We start from the raw sequence: 23,896 nt of genomic DNA on the forward strand, positions 1-23,896 counted from the left end.
TAAGTATTTGTTATAAGGCTACTCAAAGCAAGATAAAGCAAGATAGACTTTAAAGATGTTTGTCAAGAAGCCTATTACAGTCTACACCACCCCCCCATTTTATGGCCGGTGTCATCTTGGAGTGTGAAATGACACCACATGACGCAAGTCCTCTTTCTCTCAAGATGCACCATACATTTTAGCCTAAGTGCCTAAGTTGATCAGTCACTCCATTACCATTAGGCGGATGGGCCTTTTGTTTTAATCTTATCATTGTTTCCTAATTATGAGAGTATCTACTCACATTGAAATTATTAGTAAGATGCACACGAGATACCTCAACAATTCCCAAGAGGGTAAGGTTCATGTGAGAACTTTTTATATATGAACATAGGTGATTTCAATTATAATTTGATTTGTTCATATGTGACAAATTTGTTCACATACACCATTCACATATGAACATCAAGTTATAATTTAAAGGTTCTCATGGTTCTTGTCACATCCCGACTAAGGCGGAAAACTCGGGATGCAAGATAAAGTACACGCGCACATGGATGTTACATAGGAATAACTAAATGTATGCATAGATTAAACAGAGATAAACAAACACATAGTTTAAACAAGTAAACATAGCTTACAAACCCAAGTTTAAGATGCAATCAAATAAGTACGAGATAAGCTCCCACGCAGGGGAAGAAGTCAGGCAGAGTGCCATCAAACACATAAGTACACATGCAACACCAAAATCCTAGCCTGGTCTGCTACAGGACATCATGCTAAGCTCCTTAACCTCCTCTAATGCGATTCATATGTTCACCTGAAAGGAAATACTCAAAAGTGTCAACACAAAGGTTGGTGAGTTCGTAGGTTTTGTAAACAAGTATCGAGTATGGTGCCAGGTCGAAATGTCATCAAGATCCACTCAGCAATATGGCTATCAACTTACTTATGATAGCAAGAATCAAGTATCTCTATGCAACCAACACTTACGGTATACCAGGCCTAACGGTGCAAGTATCAAGTATCTCATCTGGTGCCTCCAACTCCACCATAAGTATCAGGTATCAAGCACCTCAAACTCCAACATAAGTATCAAGCATCAAGTATCAAGTATCATAGTGCACATCATACAGTACAGTTAAATAGCCATAAATGATGATAGACACAAAGGCACGAGTATTCTTTCACCCCAAAACATATATAAGTAAAAAGGGGCTACGAAACTCACAGTGATTTGGTACGAGCACGGGTTATAAGCACAGAGAACAATCACCGAGATAGATAAGTTATATCTATCGAATTCCAAGCACACCTTGAAGAAAACCTAGATATAGATCATTGATCATAAATGAACACACGTATTAATTCATGTGATTATATAATCATTGAAAGGTCCTTGATGAACTGATGATTTGGTCCTATGAAGATCTTTAAATGTTTTGACTCGAAAAGAGTTTGATTGAACTTTTAAGTACTCGATTTGGACGTTTATGAACTCACACATATATACTTTGAAATGTAAATTAGTTGTTTCTTATCTTTATTAATAAATTTTAGCTTTAAGAACTCAATTAAGGTTTGCACACTATTCGTTGTTTTTGATCGATTAATTAACTAGCTTTGATGTTAGGAAGTAGCCTTTGGTGTGATTGAATTGAGTGATAATGATGTTATGAACTGGTTTGATGATCAATGATCAAGTATGGTGTGTTATAGAACAAGTACATGTTGTTTTGTGAATTGCACAAAGTCATTTTAGGGTTAGGGTTTCAAGATCGTCCCTCTGGGTGAGCTCAGGATCGTCCTAGGGCTTTGGGAGTCCAAGATCGTCCCACTGGACAGAGGCAAGATCGTCCTAGCTGACAAATGCTCAAGATCGTCCTAGTATTCAAGTGCAAGATCGTTCCAGTTACTTCAAGTACAAGGTCGTCCTAGTAGTTCTAAGTACAAGATCGTTTCACAAGATCAAATCCAAGATCGTTTTAAGTTAAATGCATCAAGATCGTTTCAAGTGGATGGCTCAAGATCGTCTTAAGGAGACAAGCATCAAGATCGTCCTAGTGGACTTTGATCAGGATCGTTTTAATGATCCAATGGACAAGAACAAGGCATATGATCGTTTGAATTGAACAAGTGTTTGAGCTAAACCAACCCAAAGGATCAGTTACCCATTGAACGTACCATCAACATCACAACACCACACAAGATCGAACGAGCAGGAACCATGAACCAAATAAGTTGCCTAGTTCCAAGACCGTCCCATCAACCAGGACAAGCTGAACAAGAACAGAACATATTTCGATGATCTAGATCGATTTCAGGACGTATTAGAACATAGAACTAGTACATATATGCATACTAACACTAACCAATAACACTTTTAATGATTTCAAGACCATCTATAACATGAATAACGCGTGGCTCATCAAGAACAAGTTTTCCTTCATTTTCAAAAAAAATGGATTTTGTAGATTAAAGCATGTTACGACCCAAATTTGTTCACAAACATGTTACTAAACACATTTAGACACAAACCCATTAGCCATTAACACGGTTTTCATTCAAAAATCGGACCAAATCATCAAGAACATAAACTTGAAAAAGTACACTTTTATTTTGATCAAAAAAACTCATAATTTGTTGTTGTTACCTGAGATTTGATTCCAGAAATATGTTTTGATTACCACAAGGATGCTAAAAGTACAAATGATTTTGGTTTAACAATCCAAAATCAAAAGATGAATTTTGTGTGTGTGAAAGGTGGCTGCACTATGTGTTTTAGTGAGAGAAAGAAGAAAGATGAATAAGATGAGTGAATAGAGGTTTCTCTCTCAAGGGTTTCCATCTTATTCTATATATACCTTTCCCATATTAAATGAACTCAATAAATGCAAGGACCATTTGCGAACTTTTTGAACTAGAACTTTTACGAACACGAACGTTTACGAACCGAGCTTTATATTTCATCGTAATTAATCATGAACTCGTTTAATAAATCGGGATTTTAGATCAAATTGACCTTCATATAAGTGCGTAATTTAAGTCTAGAGTACGTCAAGAGCTTAAATAAATTGAACTGTCTAGCCGTTCTAATAACAAAAACACGTTTCAAGGAACTTATTTAGAACATTTCTAAGACGGTTGTTACAGTTCTTCCAATTCAAATGGTTCTCAAGTGAACCTTTTTTCCATTCCCAAGGTGTGTAAGAAATTTTGATGTTGAGGAGCTATTAAAGCATGAAAATTTTATTAGCTACTTCGAGTTCGTTAACCCGTATGTCATATATGTTAGGCCTGTTATTATATACACTCTTAGCGTACATATGTAACTTTACGTGTTCTTATTGGAGTCGGGGGAGAGAAAGTTATATACGAATATTTTTCAAAATATATATTCTCCTTTTATACAAAGTTTGTACTTAAAGAAAAGAATCAGTATCTAGGGCTATCTCCAATGCTATAAATGTAGGCGTCTTTGAGCTGTCATATCATATCCTTACAAATCCTTATACATCCTTATAAATTCTTTAAATCCTATATTTTTATCTCCAACCATACAAACATCCTTACATATCCTTTTACCTCAAACTAAAAATAAAAATATATTAAGTAAGGACAAGTATGGGCATAGTTGTCGACTCGTAAATCTCGACTCGACTCGAAATCCGATTTTTCGACTCGTGACTCGAAACGTGACTCGAATTATAAGAGTCGGGATATTTTATATTTTATATAATATATATATATCATATCTAAAATTAGATAAAATAAGATTTAAGTTGATTTCCTTAATACATTTACTAAAAGATTACATGCGTGCTAGTTTCGAGTCATAGACTCACAATTCATTTCCAAATTTACACCACAATTGGTCAAAAATGCATATGTAGCACATGAAATGATGTAAGTAGCGATCTTGTAATCAAGTAAATGTCAAAAGACTTGATAGCATCACATGACTAAGGTTCAGGATTAAAGTTGTTATCAACCTCTTTTTCATCATCTAAAATTACGGTTGTCTCATGGAGTCCATCTTCATCTAGTCCATCCTCATCCTCATCATTCACATCATCAGTTTGGTTTCTTCCTATGTTCTTGTCGGCAGAGACTTTGTTTAAGTTTCTTGGTCCTATAAACAAGTAAAAAAATGTCATTATTAGTTGATGTTTTTTAAGAACCTGATAATATAAATGAAATTTTGATGTATAACGGTATAAGTACATAACTAATTACCTCTTTTTCTCTTTTTAGAACTTGTTGCTTCATCCTCTTTATAAAAGTATAATAGATTAATATCAACCAAGTATGAATCTACTTTAATAATTTAATAAAATAAAAAATAAGGTTAAATATTTACCTTACATATAGAGAGCCAGAGAGGATGACCGGATGGAGATCAAGAAATTAAAAGGAGAATGAAAAGCTGCTTCATAAAAGAAAAGATGATCATGAACTATCTTTCATTGATGAAGAAAAATAAAATAAAGAAAAGAGAAAATGATGGTCAAAGAAAAAGAACTAGAGAAGTAAAGTAGGTATCCTCAAATATTGTGCAAAAAGACTATACGACCTTTTATTCCTTTAGTCACTTATGAGTCAAAGCTTTTTCTTTGTTCAAACTTTAAATTTGACCAAATATCCAAAATCGTACGAGTTCTAAGTTGCAACGACTCGGTACGAGTCAAACCAAAAATCGCGAGTCAGCTTCCGAGTCTGGACCCTTTTTGAGTCCGTGTCCGAGTCGCCATTTTTACCTTACATTTTGACTCGACTCGTACGAGTCGACTCGAGACTCGTACGAGTTTGACAACTATGAGTATGGGCATGACCTTAGGTAAGGACATTCTTTAAAAAATCTCTAGTTTTGAACAAGCTTCAATAGGAAAAGATATCAAAAGGCACCCAAAGATACCCCCGTTGGAGATCCTAAGTTCCCTTGGGCAGGCATTTACGTCGAGGTTCAAAAATGGTGGTGTGGTAATTTTTGGATCGGAAAGAGTCTTGCCACAGACTTGGCTTTTATGTTGCTTTTTTGTGCTTAGTTAAGATAGTATGAATAAAACATTACATGTTCGGCGTGACCTTATAAAACCAGTTGTGACCTTAATATTACTAGCTGTTAGCTCATATAGGTAGTAACGAATTGGTTGGTTAATCTAATAGATGTAATTGATGATCCTCTCATAGTGAGGAAATAAATATAGGTTAATCACTTTATTCTATAACTTCTATAAAATCTAAAGAGACACCTGAATTTAAAAATTCACTAGATAAAAATGACTCGGGAATAAAAAGTTTAAGAACATGTCACAAAAGTACCGGTTAGGACACATATATCAAAGACAAAAACATGTTTTTCTTTAGATAGCCCGAATATATCCATTTACTTCATTCATAGTTTGACTCATGTCTGATTTAAACTCAAATAAACAATGAAATACCACCTTTAATAACATATAACAAACCTTTTAACCATTTTTTAAAATTTTATCTAAACCTACACATTTGTGAATTAAATAACTTTTATTAAATAAATAAACAAATAAAAAGAAATTCAGAAAGAGAAATGATTTTCAAACAAAGTATTATTAACCCTAACCTATAAGCTTGGCCCAATACTAGTGATATAGTATAGCCCAAATAAACACCACCACGAGGCCCATTCATAAGCCTACAATTTGACTAACCCTACAAAACCCTAACTCATCTCCATTTCCTTTCTTTTGCAGAGCTCAAAAAAATACCGGCGGTGACATTTATCTCGGATTATCAAGCCCCGTTACTTTAATTACTGTAAGTTTATTTAAATTATCTATTCTTATGTATATGCAGATTTTTTGTTTAGAATCGTATATCTATATTTTGTATGCATATGAAACACGACATAGTACTTAGTTAGGCCTTAGACATAAAATAAAAAACACATTATTTCTGTGGTTTTTAGCTTAGGAAGCTTTATAGAAATGTGTATCTAATTTGTATGTCCTGCTGTAATTAGTAGCACAAAATTAAAAGAAACATTAAGTAAATGATTTAATCTCTTTTTTTTTTTTAAGTTGCAAGGTTGCACCTTTTATTAGTGATTTGTTTTTTGTCTGGCGGGTTAGTTCTTTTTGTGTGTGTATATATATATATAAACTTTATGTATCCATGGTTTTCTAATAAACTCGGCTTGGACTATTTTAGAGAAATGTTGTTTTTTTGTGAATAATTTGATGATTTGTTTATGGGTTGATGTATATCGTGTTTACAGTAATTTGTGTATTTTAGTGTGGAAAAAATGGTGGAAGTTGCCAAGGCAGGAGTAGTGGTTCCCGAGTCGGTATTGAAGAAGCAAAAACGAAGCGAGGAATGGGCGCTTGCGAAAAAGCAAGAAGGTGAGCTTTTGAAAAAGAAGAATGCTGCGAACAGGAAGTTGATCTTCAATAGGGCTAAGCAGTACACCAAAGAGTATGAGGATCAGGTATGTTTGCGTTTGGTGATGCTTGTTTTGAGGTTCGAGATATATGTCTCTTTAAGGCGAGTTTGTTGTTTGGGCACTGATGTAACTTGGTTCTTGTTTTATATTCAGCAAAAGGAGCTAATTCAGTTGAAGCGCGAAGCAAGGCTAAAAGGTGGCTTCTATGTGAATCCTGAAGCCAAGATGTTGTTCATTATTCGTATCCGTGGGTGAGTTTATCTTTTGATGTCCGTGTTTGTAACATATACTTCTGTTATCAGTTTATAAATGATATCAATACCATAATCTTATATTTCTACATCAATGTTTCAGTATCAATGCTATGGACCCTAAGTCAAAGAAGATTTTGCAGCTTTTGCGTCTTAGACAGGTGATTTTCCTAGCTACCAAGTTGTATGCTTTCTGTTGTTTTTGTTTCAATGGGTTCCATTTTTATTAATTATGTGTTATCAATCAGGATTTAGTTTTAGAATTCATCTTATGCAGTTTTGCATTCCCTAATGTATGTAAACGAAACGAACCATAAAATGTTTGCTTACTATAGCTTTTATTAATGTGTTACAGCTTGTATATCACATATTAGTAAGCTTGACTTATATTGTATATCATTTTCTTGGTGACTGGGGAATCATAATATTACGAACCGACCTTTTAAAACTAATAGATCCATGTAGCGTTTATATTATTTCTTATAAACACTCCTCTGTAGAGAAAGCAGATGCTTGTATGGCCATGCTATAAGTTATTTGAATCTCTAACCTTTATTTTTTGTTCTTTTCTTTGTCGAATACTTGCTTAAACTTCATATTGGTTTCCACCAGATTTTTAATGGTGTCTTCTTGAAAGTCAACAAAGCAACCTTGAACATGCTGCACAGGGTGGAACCATATGTTACTTACGGGTATAATTCTATATAAGTTGAAATTATATGTCTGGTCTCTTCCATTTTGCATTGTTTTTTAAATGCACTCTTTTTCACAGGTACCCAAATTTGAAGAGTGTCAAAGAGTTGATCTACAAGAGGGGTTATGGCAAGCTCAACAAACAAAGGATTCCACTTACTGATAATTCCATTGTTGAGCAGGTTTGTTTTTGTTTTCTTTTCTCTTAAAGTTACTTGGACCTGTCTATATTGGTAGATCGAGTCATGGATCAAAGTTATGTCGAGTTATGGATCTAGTTGCCTGTTAAGTGTGATTAAAAAAGTTATATATATATGGAGTATATTACAGTAACAATCTAAAGCTCTAAATAAAGTAATGCAGGAAGTTGTATGCATAAAGCTCACTTTCTGCAACTTTAGGCCGAGATTCAACGCTACGTATGTTTTTAACCTTATTAGGGCGTGTAATAGTAATTATCATGACTTATGCAAAATGACAGGCACTTGGTAAATTTGGACTGATCTGTGTTGAAGACCTTATTCACGAGATCTTGACTGCGGGTCCTCATTTTAAAGAGGCCAACAACTTCTTGTGGCCATTTAAGTTGAAGGCACCTTTGGGTGGGATGAAGAAGAAGAGAAATCACTATGTTGAAGGCGGAGATGCTGGAAATCGTGAAGATTACATCAATGAGCTTATCAGGAGAATGAACTAGATACCTTTGGTAAATTTTATGGCTTGTTGTCCCAATTTCTTATCTGCGAGGAAGTTTTGGATTCTATGTTTTAGTTATTGACCTGCAACATCTACTATCATTGCTCTGTTTTGTTATACTAAAAGCATATTTGTGTCGTATTTTAGTTTTCTATAATGAAAAGTTCCTTTGCCAGTATGCATAATGGTTTAGTAAGTCGAATTCACTTTAGGTATATTGGCTAAGACGTCGTCTTTGAAAGTAATACAAGGTTATTAGTCATTTGGTCTACATTTAAGAATTAAATGAACATGTAAAGGAGAATTGAAATAGAAATTTAGCTAAGAGGGAAATTCTTTGGTTACTAAATCTACAACTGTAAGAGTAGTTGTGGTTAAGGGGTGGTCGGCGTGGAAGGCAACGACCCCGACCACCCGGAGTTGTCCCATTACAACTTTGTGTGGATGTGGTGTGGAGTCTCCAAGGTCGAGGAGTCAACGGTGAAATATAGTATGGGGTCCGTGTGGAAAGTCCACCTCTTAATTTTTTATGATCCTCAGATTTCAATCAATCTCTTTAATTTTGTGTTCACTAATACTTCCATTCAATATCTACAGATGTTATAGTTTTTTACTTTGTGAGTCATACTTCTGAGTTTTAATTTTTAAAATGTAAAAATCATTACTTTGATGAGGAAAAATAGTTTTTTTCGTTTTTATTTTTCATTTTGGTTTGTTTGATAAAAAAGATAACAAATGTGACTTTAAAAAGCAGCAACTTTGGTTAATCTTTTGAGTAAAATTAAGCAAACCTTTAAATTGGTTTTCTGATTAAATAGTTTTAAGTATTACAAACTTAGTTTCTGTATCTAGTTATTCAATGTTTGTTATGGTTTTGTTATTGAAGTAAAAGTGTTATAATTTAATATAAAATATGGTGTAATATGATTATTGTTACATATGTGATGTAGTTGCTGAGTAATGAGTAGTGTTGTGTGATGCAATGTGTGGTGGTGTGAACTGTGAACATTTACAAGGCTTTATTTGTATTTGGGCTAACGTCGATGAAAGTCATCAAAACCCAAAGCAAATTGGCTTTTAGAGATGTTATTACAAAGAGAAAATCGCATCATTAGCCAAATTTCATTGTGATTATACCAAGTTAGTCAAGTTTTTTTGGATTTTCACAAAATAGCCAACAAAATCGCAATAAACTAAAAAAATCGCAATAAGATCTTCAAAATCGCAATGAGAACATCAAAATCGCAATAAGATTAACGGAATCGCAATGAGATTATGAAGAATCGCAACGAAATCTTGAGAATCGCAATGCGATTCTTCTGCAAAATCTCTATGAGATCCTGCAGAATCTCTATGAGATCATGCATAATCTTTATGAAATTCTTCTGCAGAATCTTTACGAGATTATCAGAATCGCATAGAGATAATCGGAATCGCATTGCGATTCTTAGAATCTCATTGCGATTCTGCAGAATCTCGTTGCGATTTTGAAGTTCTCGTTGCGATTTTGAAGATCTCATTGCGAATTTGTTGGTTATTTTGTGAAAATCCAAAAAAACTTGGCTAATTTGGTATAATCGCAATGAAATTTGGCTAATGACGTGATTTTCTCTATTACAAAACCCATAATGATATAATGAAGTTGTATAGATATGATCAATGTTTTAAAAACCGGTATTTTAGTTATATCGGCGTGAAAAAATTTTCCGGTATTATCGGTAATACCGGAAATACCGGCTGATACGACTATTTTTAATTTATTATATTTTTTTGTGTAAAAATCTTACAAAACTTGTTACAATTTAACAAAAATAGTCAAAATGCAATTATAATTACTCAAAAATAATACCAAATATGTATTTCATAACAAAATATAGGTTTTAAAGTTCACAAATAACAAAAAATAATATTAAAGTATCATAAAAATAATTTTTTTTAAAAATCAAAATTTATTTTTTAAAAATACCGGAACTACCGGTATGGTAATACCAAACTTAAAATACCGGTGTGGTCTCCGGTACCGGTAAATACCGGAATACCGGCCGGTATTTACCGGTATTTAAAACATTGGATATGATAAGTCAATTTATAACAAAAAGTCATGTTATATTATGTAGCTCACTTTTTATAAACGCTAAATGGTGTGATGACAACCTGGAACAAATAATGGAAATTTGGAGTTAAGTGGGAGGGAGGGAGGCATGGAGAATCTCTGCCGTGACTGAGATTATGTTGAAAATATATGTATGTGTCAGTTTGTTGTATGTATATGCCTCTATATTCATCATAAACCACAAGTTTTCGTGTGAAGATGATAAAGGAAAGTTATAGTAGATGACAATGGTGAAATCTTTTAGGCAAGTACTCAAGGATTCTATGCAAAATAATACATACAAATGTGACATATCTTTATATTTTTCATTACCAATATCTTGGTGGTTGAAACATGGGAGGAATTAAATTCATACATCATATCAATTGCAACTTTAACAGCAGTAGGAATGGTGACAATTGACCATTTCACTCCAACTTTATTTGCCTAAAGTGTACTTACTGGTCATGGGACCAACTTTAATTCCCACTGGCCTCTGCTTTTCTAGGTTTCATCCTCTTTATTAATCTCAACTGCATCCCTTTAACATAATGTTCAAAAAATAAATTGATGTTCAAAAAAAAAAAAACAACATAAAAAGATGTGATTTTATGTGATTTGTACACCACAAAATACAAAATGTGTTTTACAGTATTTACGCAAGCATTCTTTGAATGTGTATTTATCGCAAGCAAAAGCGTGGTAGCTTCCTCTTGATTAGATATGCACAACCATCCTTTTATTTTTCATTTAAAGAACTCTGATCACAATGGAATGTACAAAACACAAATCTAATTTACTTAACAAAAAGATACTAATGATAATGCAATAACTATTTGAAAATGAATATATTAGATGATCCATTACAATTATAACCAACTAAACATAAAGAAACTATAAATCTACAACGAATACTAACATCCCTTGAACCTTCGTCTGTTTAGGTGAACTCACATTTCCCAAATTCTGCAGAACGATTAAAACCAACTTTAAATCATTAAACTCCCAACATCAGTGGGAAAAAAAGGAGATAAAGTATATGTTAATGTGCTCTTTATGGTCATAACTTCAACATTAAAGATTTAGATAATGTCCCAAATCTTGACCACTTTTCTCTTCAAAATTATGACTATTTCTAGCCAACATCTAGCATGTGACCACAACATTAAACATAGGTTAATCCTAAATCTTACTAATATCACCAAGACATCCAACTCAAAAGCAAAAAACTTAATGTAACTTCTGAAACTTATATTGAGTAAAGAAAAGTTACATACGTCTAAATAAGTTGTGTTATAGATTTTTAGTTTTATAGTTTTATTTGTTAACTTTTTATTATTATTTCACACTTATATGCTCGGATAGTAAACTAACTAATTTGTTATAAAATAAAGTTACCAGATCAGGCATAAGCCACCAGCTACAAACTTATAACATACTAATAACTAAACACAAGTGAAGTTTACACGTGTAATTAATGTCATGAAAAGTTTTGGTAGTTTCCCTTGAAATTTACTAGACTGGAGTTTTAATATATCTAACTAAAACTCTAAAAAAATGTCCAGTGATTGAATATTCATAATGTATATTTATCCCATTCCCATAGGCCCATAATCTAAAAGCATCTTATTGTAGTAATTTTATACTACATAAAAGTTTTATGTAGTATAAAATTTGGTCCATCCCACACCAATATGTCAGAGGTCAAACCACTATCAGGTGCACCACATTAGCATAAACCTAGACACCCAGGCCAAAAAAAAGTAATTCCCAAAACATTCACAGTCTTCCACGTTCCTAAAATAACACAAAAAAATAAAAATCTGGATGATTACCCCAAAAAATAATATGTTTGTGACATTTTAAAATGTACTCGTATAATATTATATAAAAAAAATACTTACTAGGTGGTTCAGTAACAATATGAGCGGCCCCACCAAAATAACACGACCCGCCAGCCCGGCCGGTTTTTTGATAATAGCTATTAAACGCAAATGAAGCGTGGGCTTCTAACGTGTTAGGATCATAACACGTGGAACCGGGCTGGATCGGACGGCAATCAGCACCTCCTTCCCCACAAGCAAAATCTAAAGCCATTTGTAGTCTTTGTTTCTCCACATTACTTGCCACACACCACGTCTGACCCGACCCGGATTCCGACCCGGAACCTTTACCGGGTGTGGAAACTCTTACCTGACCACCGCCAATGTCACCTACAGCCGGGGATCGTTTGTCTTTATAGACCCTTAAATCCTCGGCTGTAAATGGCACGTGGTATACTTTTTCCCGGTTCGGGTAAAACAACCCGTAGTTCCGCTCAGAAGACGGCCCGTCTTTATTGTTCTCGTTAAATAACGCGAACAAAAAGACGGTCAGCTCCGCCTTTGGGCGGAGGGGTGTACCCGAACTAGTAAGTATACGTTTTACTAAATTTCCATTATAGGCTGCAGCATTTTCAATGCTGGCGCCTATCTCGTTGTTGTCACCTTTAGAAGGCCAACCCGTCTCGGTGACAACTAACGGGATATCGTTGTAGTGTAATGCCGACATTGCGGCAAACACTGCATCGATTTGCGCATCAAAAAGACTAAAGTAACGTATACCGTTACCCGCGTCGACTACGCCTGGGTTTTCACGAAACAAGGCGTAGTCTAGCGAGATAACATCCGAGTTTGACTCGTATGCGAAAAACGGGTACGCATTTACCATAAGGTAAGACCCGGTTTGTCGTAAAAATTCAAACATGGGTTTGAAAACCGGTTCAATAAGTTCGGACCGGAAAGAACCGGCTGACGATGGGTATGAGTTTTGTAACGCACTTAATGCAACCGGTGATGATATTTTAATATAGGAATGTAGATTATAATTCACAAGAGCTTGATGTAGATTTTTCATAGCGGGTACAAGAAACCCGGTTGTGTTACCTGGGTCAACGAAGACTTCATTGCCTACAGCAATGGCTTCGATTTGTGTATCTGGGTGGTATGCAGCAATGTTGCGTTCCACCCAGTTTGTAGCAAATGACTGTTTTTTGGCGGCGGTTTTGAGTAACTGGTTCGGGAGGTCTACTGTCACCTTTATTCCCGAACCAGATAATGACTTTAGTACAACCGGGTCAGTGTCGTAAACCTTGACCCGGCTGATACCTTGTGATTTTAAGAGGTCAACAACTTTTGAAGGTGATGGTAAGTTATTGGCAACTCGGCCATAGTTTACACCTATTGAACCACCATTTACAAGTGAGAAAATGGTTAGGCAAACAGAAATGAAGGTGAAAAATGGTGACATATTTTGGTGGGCATGAAAGAGGGGAAAAAGTGTAGTCAGGGGGTGGCTCAATGAGAGTGTATTGTAATATGGGTGATGATGGTTAATAAGGGCCGTTGGATTTGTTTGTGTTACATGGACCCATATATTTTGTAATAGTAGTGAGAAAACATTACATATATTTAGCTCTGCGAGATTTAAGTTGTCGGATCATGTAAAGAGACAGTTGTTCAACGAAAAAAATGTAAAGAGACAGACTATGTGGATCTTGTGAAGTTGGTTGAGTTATACATATTGGATGTCATGTTTCAATATACTAAAAACTTTGATATAATGCGGAACATATGTTTGAGTTTACTTTTGTAAGGTACTAAGGTTGGTTATATTTTCATTTTTAAGATGTTAGTTTTTAAGATTTTTGTTTAGTATTGAATTAAAGTTTCTATTTTACTATCTTGAAACTTGAAAGCATGTAGTATTTAACGTTTGTAGTTTTTGTTTTAATTAATATGGGTGGGTTTTTTTTTTTTCTGTTAGTATTTGAGTTGCCTCAATAACCAAAAACTTATGTTTTAAGTGTGATTTATGTTAAATTATACAAAAGTATGTAGTGCATAAATATTTTGATTTTCAAAAATATTAAAAGTGTTGATAAGATGCAAACCATATATAGGATGGCACCTAGGAATGTAGATAACGTGAATATGTGACGTACGAAAACTAGAAATATATGATACTTCATTGATACGTGTCACATGTGATAGGAATATCAAATGAGATTATTAATCAAAAGTTATGATAGTTTTATCGCTTCTCATTGCACAAGAATGAACAAGATACATTGCAATATACTTATTTCGTTCGTTGCTTTCCATTATCATCATAAATGAACGCACTCGTGATTCGAAGACTCAAGCCACGAGAAGTTCTGCAATTACGACGACATAAAACGACCGGAGGAGGTACTAATTAACGAGTAACGAGTTGCATAACCATCCCTTATTAATGCAGAAATGGCAATAAGTTGTGCGTATGTTTTGGAACCCTTTTTTTTTTTTTTTTTTTTATCATAGAAAGGGTTATTAGCCCAAAGATTATTTTGTGGAATCGTTTCTTCTTCTTTTTTTTTTATCATAGAAAGAGCTCTAATGCCAAAAGAACCCAATAGGCGAATAGGGTCCGATATAACTTTGTTGGACCAATATAGCGACCCAACTTAAAGTTGGTGCCCAGTTTGGATTTGAAAGATCATTACCCTTAAAAATAAATACCATTTGCCTGACATTATTTACATCTCATAAATAAACGAACTCGAATACATCAGTAGCTTGGAAAAAACAACAAAACAACACACAATAACATTAACTAAATACACATACGGACATACCTATCACTATGGACATAACTGGCGTTTATATATACATTTTTGGGCCGGTTAGCGAGTAATTCATCTATATATACTAAGTATATAGTAATATATGCTATGCAAATGAACAAAATACTTTTACATTGGATATCAACTCTGTTTAAAGTGTCTCCGGGGCGGCCACTTCCGTTCCCCGACGGCCTCAGGCTGTAAAAGATTGAAAAGGGAAAAACAACTTCACATTCGGGTTGAAAACTCTTATGGTACGTGTCCAAGACAAGTAACCACAAAAATGGTTGGGCCAATTGGGATGGGTAGCAGGTCACACTTGGTTCGGGTCAATGAGTCGGTTTGGTATGGGACCAGGTCGGTTGCCCCATATTTGTATATTACTATCTTTAAAATCTTTGATGGATACTCTATGCATTGTGCGAAATACGTACCCCTACACTGGTGTGCTTAATTGAGCACATTAAAAACTCTTTGAATGTCTTTCAACTCATTTGACCCTTTACCAGTTTATCATAAAAAGAAATTCTATTTGGTCTTTTTGAGATCAAAAGTTATACAACTCTACCCTTCTAGAGTAGATGGATTAATACTGCCACCTATCACTATAATTTTTTAGTAGTATAAATGGACAGATTAATGCTAAATTCTGGCAACTTACCGGAATTTGACTTCCAGATCCCTGTGGTGGATGAGTAGAATTCATGGGCTGTGACCTTTGAGATGGCTGATTAAGTGTTCGAATGAACTCCTGTATATGATTATATATGCTGCACATACGAGGCATTTTAAAATATATTAATTGGAGCATCAATCTGGGTATTACTCATAAATCCGAGTACAGATATAATAACTGAATTACACTATGAGTAAACTAACAAAGGTATATTTGTTTAACCTTAATCGATGTCTATTGCAAGCTGTAAAAAATGCAACAAATCCATTTAAAATACTCCGGACAGCACGAAAAACCTAAAATAAAAAAGGAAGGTTGTAAGTACATGAACTGCGAGACCAGATAAGAAAACATCCAAACAAAAGAAGAAAAAAGACAGTTTAAGGTTTCAATTACATGGGAGAAGAGGTCACTCCAAAGAGAACGCCAAATAGAAACCTCATACGTGCTTACTGTTGTCTCAGCAGTTGAAGCTAACTTAAAAATGCCACTCACAATAAGCGATATTTCTCCAACTAAATCATATATGTAATTATAGACAAATCCCACAAAATCGGATAGACCAAGAATGAGACGTATTGGAGCAGAGAGTATCCCCCAAAGGCACCAAAATATAGGGTATACCACGGCCGATACTGCGACCAGAACAAGTTAAAATCCAACATATTAGCAAAATAAATAGGAAATACTGCTCCAGAAACATGTTAAATAATTAATGACTTGGGTAGGACAAAGAAATGGAATGGAATAGGTAATGGAAATGGATCATTACATTCCATTATCATGTTTAGTTCCTGTAATAATAGAGGGTTTTATTATATATCGAAAAAGAATATACAGCTTTATTATATCTTACACAAGTTATAGGAATTTTTGTGTACAAATAATATAAGTTGAAGTCTTGAAGATAATCTAGCTCCATTATAACCTCAACTAAGTCAGATGAAAACTTAGCTAATGTTTAGAAATCTTCGAAAAGGATATAAGTTATTATAGGTTACATAAAAACCGAGTGATATCGTAACTTTTTTCGAATATACATGAAACAGAAAAAAACAAAAAAAAAAAAAAACCTTGTCCATGACTTCATGGAAGGAAAATCATCTACGTGGATGGAATCACATTCCATCATGAATGGTAATTCCATTCATTCTCTGATTCCAACATACCAAACACGATAAATTTACCTTCTACAATAATGCTTAACTTACCAATCATCCAAAGAAGTGACAAGAGGGACCACACGGGAATAAGTATGACTTCCGCTAGATTCTGGACTATGTCCCATGAAGTTTCTGTCAGAATCCAAATGAACGAGCATAAATATTGTCCTGCCTCAACAAACAAATTCCAAACGGGAAGGAGAACCTCAAGAATATCCCAAAATGGACCAGCTAACGGTTGTGTGACAACAGAAACAAATGATCGGAGAGTGTGTGTCATCATCAAGAACCACATAACCGCCTTCTCAGAATTATGCAAAAACAACATAGTTCCCAAGTACTTGATCCTTGATACCATTTCCCACGTTTCTATCCAATCAAAAAGTGGCCCACACAAACGGGATGCGGTTGCCTTGAGAACAGGAACATTTTTGTACAGATCATAGAAACCAATGACCACTGTAACCACGGAAATTACCACATATAGAGCTCTTGCTAGAGGGCACATCCATGGACGATAAATATGAGAAAATACAGGATAAGACTGACAGAAAATCACCCATGATGGAAGTCCAGCCTCTAATAACGTAAGCAATCGCAAATCAGATACTATTATCTCTTGCAATTCGAATGGGAGGTCATGGTCATTGAACCGAAACAAAAGCAACACATCCCTGTACTCGGTAGCTTCAGCTGTTCCATCACAATCACTATCATAAGACTTTATTGGTGTGAAATATTTTCGCTCAACGTTGATACCTAAAGGACTCATTAATTTCCTTCTCTTGGGAGGAGGTGTACGTGGTATACTTGTTTCGTCTTCTAAAGTTTCTAGATTTTCACCAAGATTGGAATGAGGAGTGCATGGAGATCCATTCTCCTTCTCTGCACTAGCATTTATGATGTTTTCATCAAAATAAGTATTATGGCAGTCTGTAAATTCTCCAGGAGCATCATGGAACACATCCCCTGCAGAATTGCAGATAAAAATGTTATGGCTAATTTTAAATCACTTGGAAATTTTTGAAAAGACACAGGGGTACCATCTCAAAGATATAAGACAGAGACATTTGGAAATTTTGAATCACTTAGAAACTTAAAATAGACGACTAGCTACAAGTCTCAAAGATGCACAGAACAGGTTTTAGGGTGAGACTGGTCCCGGGAATAGCCCAATAAAGATCAGACCTTTTAGGTCTGGTTTAGCTCGAATCATGCTATCAGTCCTAAACTCCTAATCTTCACTGGTTATTCCAGTCCACGGACGGATAAGGCTAAATGGTCAGTCATTTGAGCCCGATAATTAAAAGTCTTTATTCTGATTGATATATACGTAGTTTTTAAATTTTTGTATAGTATTTAGTCATTCTATGAGTTAAATGATTTGAGTCGTTGTAGTCTGTCTTGTTACAAAGCCGATAATATGCCTCCACATGTTATGTGTAATACCTCACATTGTAAAACATATACTAGTCCCTGATACTTGAAAACGAGAGTGCTAACTTCCACTGGATTGAAGTCGCTTGCTACTTAATTATCGCTAGGCAGGCTAGTAGCATAATTTCCACAACATTAGAAGAACGAAACGGATCAAGAAGAATTACATGAGAGTTTTACGCCTAGACCAATACCTATATTTCAGGAAACTGTTCTGTTCCCTATGAGTCTACGGCCCATGCACATAAACTTACATGTTCAGATCTTTGATTAATAGATACAAACTTATTACCTCCTCATGTTAGAAAACTATAAATTTAGGAAAAACAACAGTACTGTTAAATTATAAGTGTGCATACCTAGCATAGAGTTGAGATGCTCTCCTAGAAGAAATCGTTCATTTGGTGTTCCTGGAAACCATGTATTTATGCATTTAGCAGCTTGGGCTATGCTATCAAACTCCCATCTTGTCATGTATTTAGCCTCTACAGCAAGAGAAGTATCAGTCTGCTCACAGAATAACCCATTCAGATACTCTATGCAGCCACAAGTACATACAGAAATAGGGTAAAGAATATATACCTGAAGCTCATTTAAGTAATTGATGCCACGAACATCTTTCCATGCCACTCGAAAGACAATGAACCCGAACAAGGTTCTGTGCAATTTGCTATTTGCAAGCAAGGAATTACGGAGTTTCTTCACAGGTAGCAAGGCTCTCTTTTTTGATAGTGTTGCGGCATCAACCACCGAGAACCATTTTCTCAAGTTTTGGGACTGGCTTGAACCTTTAGAACCCACCTTCTTGTTAACAAAATCCGTAGTCTCTTTCTTTCCTTTCTGCCCTCTTGTGTTTGCAAAAGGGGACATCCTTGACTGTATACAAAATAAATAAACAAAACTCATGAATATAACACAATCATAACGTACATTATAAAATAATAAAACGTGTGGAAATGATTCAGTTAATATATTAAACCTTGGTAACCATCAACTGCCATAGATGCGCAGGCCGTGATGAGGGTAAATCTTCCAACCATGGTCTATTATCCACCAATACATATAATTCCTTGCTATCAGGAGCCAAGAAAATGCTAAGTTCCGAAAGATAAGACTGCAAATCCCTGTAAATATGCAACGATTAAGTGAAATGCTGTAATTTACACTGATGAACTATATCTTCACAGATTGCTTGAAACACGGAATGGCCAACTACATACCATACCCATTCTGCTATTATGTATTAAAATAAACTTCCAAGTTTCCTGTTCGATATAATAAACTTCCATTATCTGACATTTTATAACCTGTAAACCGGCTACACATATGATGACGTGGCAACAAAATTTTGAAAATTTATCCCTTTCCAAATGAAAGTATATACTTTTAAAATTAGATACATACAAGAGCAAAACATGCATACTTACGAATCTAATATCATTTACCCCTAAAAAATGAAAAAGAAAAGGTTTTGCAAATCATGACTGAAAAAAATCATCAACTAATACTCAAAAAGTTTCCATTTTTATAACAAAAAACTTTCTAGGTTGACAATGAAATCATATTTACATATGGAAACTTTAAAATGCTAATTAATAATGTTTTTCACTTACAAAAGATTTAATCATATCCCTTCCTTAATAATGTAAGAAAATTACAACTGTTACGAATTTATGAGAATTTATAGCATAAAAAGAGTACTATTTACGAATTTTTCATACAACCACATCTAATCAAATTTAAAAGCTTTCATTTCTAAATTAAGTACAACAATTGATCATAAAAAAAAAAAAAATTTAGAATGTACCCAATTTGGAAACTTGTCAACGGATAAAAATGCTGAAAATTGTTGCATCTCTTCATGTAAACCACAATTTAATCCCTGCATAAACCAAATTACCAAAATCATTAAAAAGTTTAAATCTTTATAACAAAAAATCAAAATTATTATACATAAAAATAACATCAATAAAAAAAGTACATTAATTTAATAAATTCAAACCTTGAATATAAAAACCCAGATGATGAACTTCATAACATTAGATCATGCAAACATGAATCAAATCTGCCATTAATTAATTAATTAATATAATTTTTACACGCTTAACTGTGTGTTTTCATTAAATTTGAAGAGAAAAACAGATATAAATTATTAAAATTAAATAAGGAATCACTTTGAGATAAAGATTTATTATGTGGGTTTTGAATTTGCGTCAACGATACGTAAGTTATGAATGGAAAGTTTTCGAAGGGGTGAGTTTTGTAAATGAGTAAAAGGTAAGGGGGTGAAAGTGTAAATTATAGTAGCAGAGTGTTCTGACCGCCGTCGCCGTCTGAAAACGACGCCGGTTAAATGAGTATAAAGTTGGGCTGGATTTACGGGTCATGTGTGGGGTATGATATTATTATATCTATATCTATAGATAGATAATAGTTGTGGACTTGTGGCTTGACCCTCTTTTTGTTATTGTCTAGTTGTACATAGAAATTATGATATGATATTCCTTATCTAATCTATCCAATAGACTTGTATTTTCTCTCGATAAAAATTTTCTTAAAAGTTGAAATTATACATAATTAACTAATCAACTCGGTTTAATCTAGGGTAATAAAAGTTTTATAATATTAAGTTGTGTTGATGTTTAAGAATTATGAATAGTTTCATAACCACGAAATAATATACTTATATTTCGAATAAATATAATTACCTTATTGACGCAAAATCGGCAAATAGTAGTTTCAAGAAAAAAAAACTAAATTAGATAATTACATTTTAATTTACATGAGATGTAAGCTAGAAAAGAAATAAATCATAAATCAATTAAAAAAATATATTTAAACTTTAAATAAGATGGTCAAGACAATAAAAAAGAAATAATTAATATAAAAAAGTTTAATAGTTACAAGTAAACATTGTATAAGAATTAATGATGTTATAACAATTTTGTTTATTTATATATAAAAGATATTATCAAAATCTCTTTTCTCTCAAATAAATCAAGGTTTTTAATTCTAATGACTTTCTAAAAATCTGCCAAGTGGCAGCCTAATCCTTTCTTTGACATAATTTCTGTCAAACCAAAATTATACCTTTTCTTTTTTTATTTTTTTTATTGTTATTTTATCTATGCTACATGATTCTATCTCAATTCTTCGCCTTCAATATTCAACTTTTCTTCATTAAATTAATGATGATATGTGTGTACAAAAGTTTTGGGGAGGTTTTTGGATTCGCTGACTTCTATCTTCTTATTCAATCACATAACCATCATTCAAAGTTATCATAATGACGATGAAGATATAAATTTTATATGTTCTTCTTCTTATTTGAAGTTTGGATCGAATATTTTGAGGCTATGCAGTTAGGGTCTGTGTAGTTTAGTAGAACAACGTTTCCTTCCTCGCCTCAGGTATATTTTTGTTTACAAGATAAGAAGTTTTGATTTTAAGGTATCGATCTTCTATTTCATTTGAGTTTTCGAGTTTTAGAATTTTTGGGTTCTTATTTTTCATCTTTAGTTTCCGATCAAAATTTAGGGTTATTATTTATATATTTTCTCAACCTTTTTTTTCCTTGGTTTCTTGATCAGTATGTATACAACTTTGATTCGATTATGATGCTAATATAATTACTAATGTGCAGATGATAGTGCATTGAGTAGTAAGACCAAGAAGAAATAAGTCTCTTCTCATGTTCCTATTATGTCACGTCCTACCGAACGTAATTCCCTTCTTAAAGCGTATATCGAACTATTTATGCTTTGCGTTACAGGCACAAATGTTTTATTTGGCTTCTTTTCTACAAGATCAAGTACTTTCATGGTCAATCCCTTATTATTGGTTCCATTAAGTAGTCTATTCTAAGGAAATATGATAAGCATTGTTACAATCAAAGAATTGTAAAGAATGTCAAACTGGTCACATGAATTTATTAAATATTATGTGCTTTCGACTCGCCAAGGAGGCATCATATCAGTAGTTTGTTTTTGCTCAAGGTATGAGCCCATGAGAAAACCTTTGAGATGGCAGTGGCAGGCATATATTTCAAGCATGTTGAAACTACATAGATATGTTGGTTGCTATTCGTTGCTTGCTTAAATAATGCCTCTATTGTATGGGGCACGACCCCTGGGCAATATGGATTTCCTTCCTATAGATGTATGGTTTTAAAATGTGGAACAAAACTAATAGAGATGGCAGACTTGGTGGAATTGGGTAACGTGCCAAAAATAAAACCTCATACCACATGGATGAGATAAAATGAAATGTGAATACTTGAATGGCTTCTAGGATGTCAATGTTGGAATAAACATGATTCGATTCGAGTGATAAAGCATCCCCAATCGTCCTGTGGAACCTGTAAGAACATTAAAGCAAAATTGCTATTGATTTCGGGTTCCCATAACTAGGTGATTGAGTAATAATGGGATGAGTAATTCGGCTGGAACATGATGCACGAATTTAGAGAGAGGAGGCACACGAAAATTAGGGTTTATTATGTGTTGTGATTAACCTTAACTTAGGGTTAATTACCCTCTATTTATAATGAGAGTAATTACACATTCAACCCTTTAGTATTTACACATTTAACCCTTCTGGTGTTTAATGTGTGTATCATTAGTCCTCTTAGTTACAATCACCTAATGGGAAACCCTATACTACGTCTCTAAGAGTAAACACGCCCATCATATATTTACCTAGACATAGGGATTTCAGTTATTGTCAATTATTATATCAGGAATGACACATGATCAGTGATGGTCACACTAACGTGGTTCCAACAGTCAAGACTCGAGAACACTAATTTTGTTACTGCAATTACTTAAATGGCTGGTATGATGTCAAGCAGCATGTTCAACAGCAAGATTCAATTCTTATATTACACAGGTATCATACATTTATTATTGCTTTGTGATATACGTTGGCATTCTTATGCTGTCAAGTAATCACATATATATCACGCATTCATGCTAATTGTGTGCTAATCATATGTGCTACAAGCATTTAAGTGCATATTTCTCACATGCCACTACAAAGGTACGTAGCTTTGAAAGAAAGTGAATAAGGGCAAACTGACATGAGAGATGATCATATGGTGGCGGTAGCTAAGTTGAATCGCTCAAGCAGAAAAGAGTTGATTTGTACTCATTATATTTACTTATCGATTTGTAATAAAGAAAAATGTAAAAGACATATTTGGTTTGTTTGGACGTTGTATCTTATAACTCGTGTTAGTGTTGACCAAAATTTTAAACTATTCATTTAAGATAGCAAATCGATCATGGTATGAATAGTATAATTACACACATGAAAAAACTTTTTTTAAAAGGCCCGGGTTAAACCCAGATTAATTAGCTAGTATAAATAATAGATTTTGGATCTGCAATTTGTAAACAACATATTTTGGATTTGCAATCATGAAACAATTTCATTTGATATATTAGTGTATCTTCTTAGAACACGACAATAAAAAATTAAGTCATTTTCTAAAAGAAAAGAAAAACTCATGATTTTATGAGTATGTTTGGCAAAACTAGTTGGTAGCTGAAAGCCAGTAACTGATAGCTGGTGGTTATATCTGTTAGCTGATAACTGTAGCTGAAAACTGTTAGCTGAAGCTTTTTATATACGTTTAGGTGTTTGGGAGGGTAGTTAAATCTTTTGATAAAATGTGTAAAATGACAATAAGGGACAAAAGTAAAAACACATAATAGTAGATAAATAAGTTCATACGCATGTTGGCCATCAGCCGCCACTTTTCAAAAGAGGTTTTGGGTTCAAATATTGTCAAAGGCAAACTTGAGATAATCAAGGGATTATTAAAAAGTTGAGATTCATCTAGACAC

The 23,896-nt window shown here is 33.9% G+C and overlaps 3 protein-coding genes and 1 long non-coding RNA gene across 5 annotated transcripts; 1 reads left to right on the forward strand and 3 right to left on the reverse strand.

Annotated features, from left to right (window-relative positions):
* Positions 1 to 3,752: 3,752 nt before the first annotated feature.
* On the reverse strand, positions 3,753 to 4,527 carry LOC122594431. The gene is made up of 3 exons (XR_006322998.1): positions 4,340 to 4,527; positions 4,216 to 4,251; positions 3,753 to 4,111 (listed from the first exon to the last, which is right to left on the reverse strand). It is a non-coding gene; the product is annotated as an uncharacterized LOC122594431 (long non-coding RNA).
* A 1,145-nt stretch (positions 4,528 to 5,672) lies between these two features.
* On the forward strand, positions 5,673 to 8,218 carry LOC122592502 (60S ribosomal protein L7-2-like). Of its 2 annotated transcripts, none has more exons than XM_043764745.1 (7): positions 5,673 to 5,775; positions 6,253 to 6,445; positions 6,554 to 6,651; positions 6,755 to 6,812; positions 7,264 to 7,343; positions 7,424 to 7,526; positions 7,826 to 8,218. In XM_043764745.1, the coding sequence occupies exons 2-7, from the start codon at positions 6,263 to 6,265 to the stop codon at positions 8,039 to 8,041; spliced, it is 738 nt and encodes a 245-aa protein (XP_043620680.1). In that variant the 5' UTR covers positions 5,673 to 5,775; positions 6,253 to 6,262; the 3' UTR covers positions 8,042 to 8,218. The 2 variants fall into 2 exon arrangements, with proteins under 2 accessions (XP_043620680.1, XP_043620681.1); XM_043764746.1 differs by having other exon boundaries at positions 5,689 to 5,775; positions 6,236 to 6,445.
* A 2,691-nt stretch (positions 8,219 to 10,909) lies between these two features.
* On the reverse strand, positions 10,910 to 13,599 carry LOC122594528 (glucan endo-1,3-beta-glucosidase 12-like). The gene is made up of 2 exons (XM_043766973.1): positions 12,037 to 13,599; positions 10,910 to 11,098 (listed from the first exon to the last, which is right to left on the reverse strand). The coding sequence occupies exons 1-2, from the start codon at positions 13,418 to 13,420 to the stop codon at positions 11,073 to 11,075; spliced, it is 1,410 nt and encodes a 469-aa protein (XP_043622908.1). The 5' UTR covers positions 13,421 to 13,599; the 3' UTR covers positions 10,910 to 11,072.
* Positions 13,600 to 14,672: 1,073 nt separating this feature from the next.
* Positions 14,673 to 20,164, reverse strand: LOC122592289. Its single transcript, XM_043764484.1, has 10 exons — positions 20,053 to 20,164; positions 19,858 to 19,932; positions 19,030 to 19,174; positions 18,633 to 18,926; positions 18,410 to 18,557; positions 16,662 to 17,582; positions 15,847 to 16,085; positions 15,673 to 15,746; positions 15,436 to 15,544; positions 14,673 to 14,972 (listed from the first exon to the last, which is right to left on the reverse strand). Exons 2-10 carry the CDS (start codon positions 19,911 to 19,913, stop codon positions 14,916 to 14,918), a joined length of 2,043 nt encoding a protein of 680 aa, XP_043620419.1. The 5' UTR covers positions 19,914 to 19,932; positions 20,053 to 20,164; the 3' UTR covers positions 14,673 to 14,915.
* Positions 20,165 to 23,896: the final 3,732 nt, after the last annotated feature.

This window comes from Erigeron canadensis, chromosome 3 (assembly GCF_010389155.1).
Source record: "Erigeron canadensis isolate Cc75 chromosome 3, C_canadensis_v1, whole genome shotgun sequence".
NCBI classification, from domain to species: domain Eukaryota; kingdom Viridiplantae; phylum Streptophyta; class Magnoliopsida; order Asterales; family Asteraceae; genus Erigeron; species Erigeron canadensis.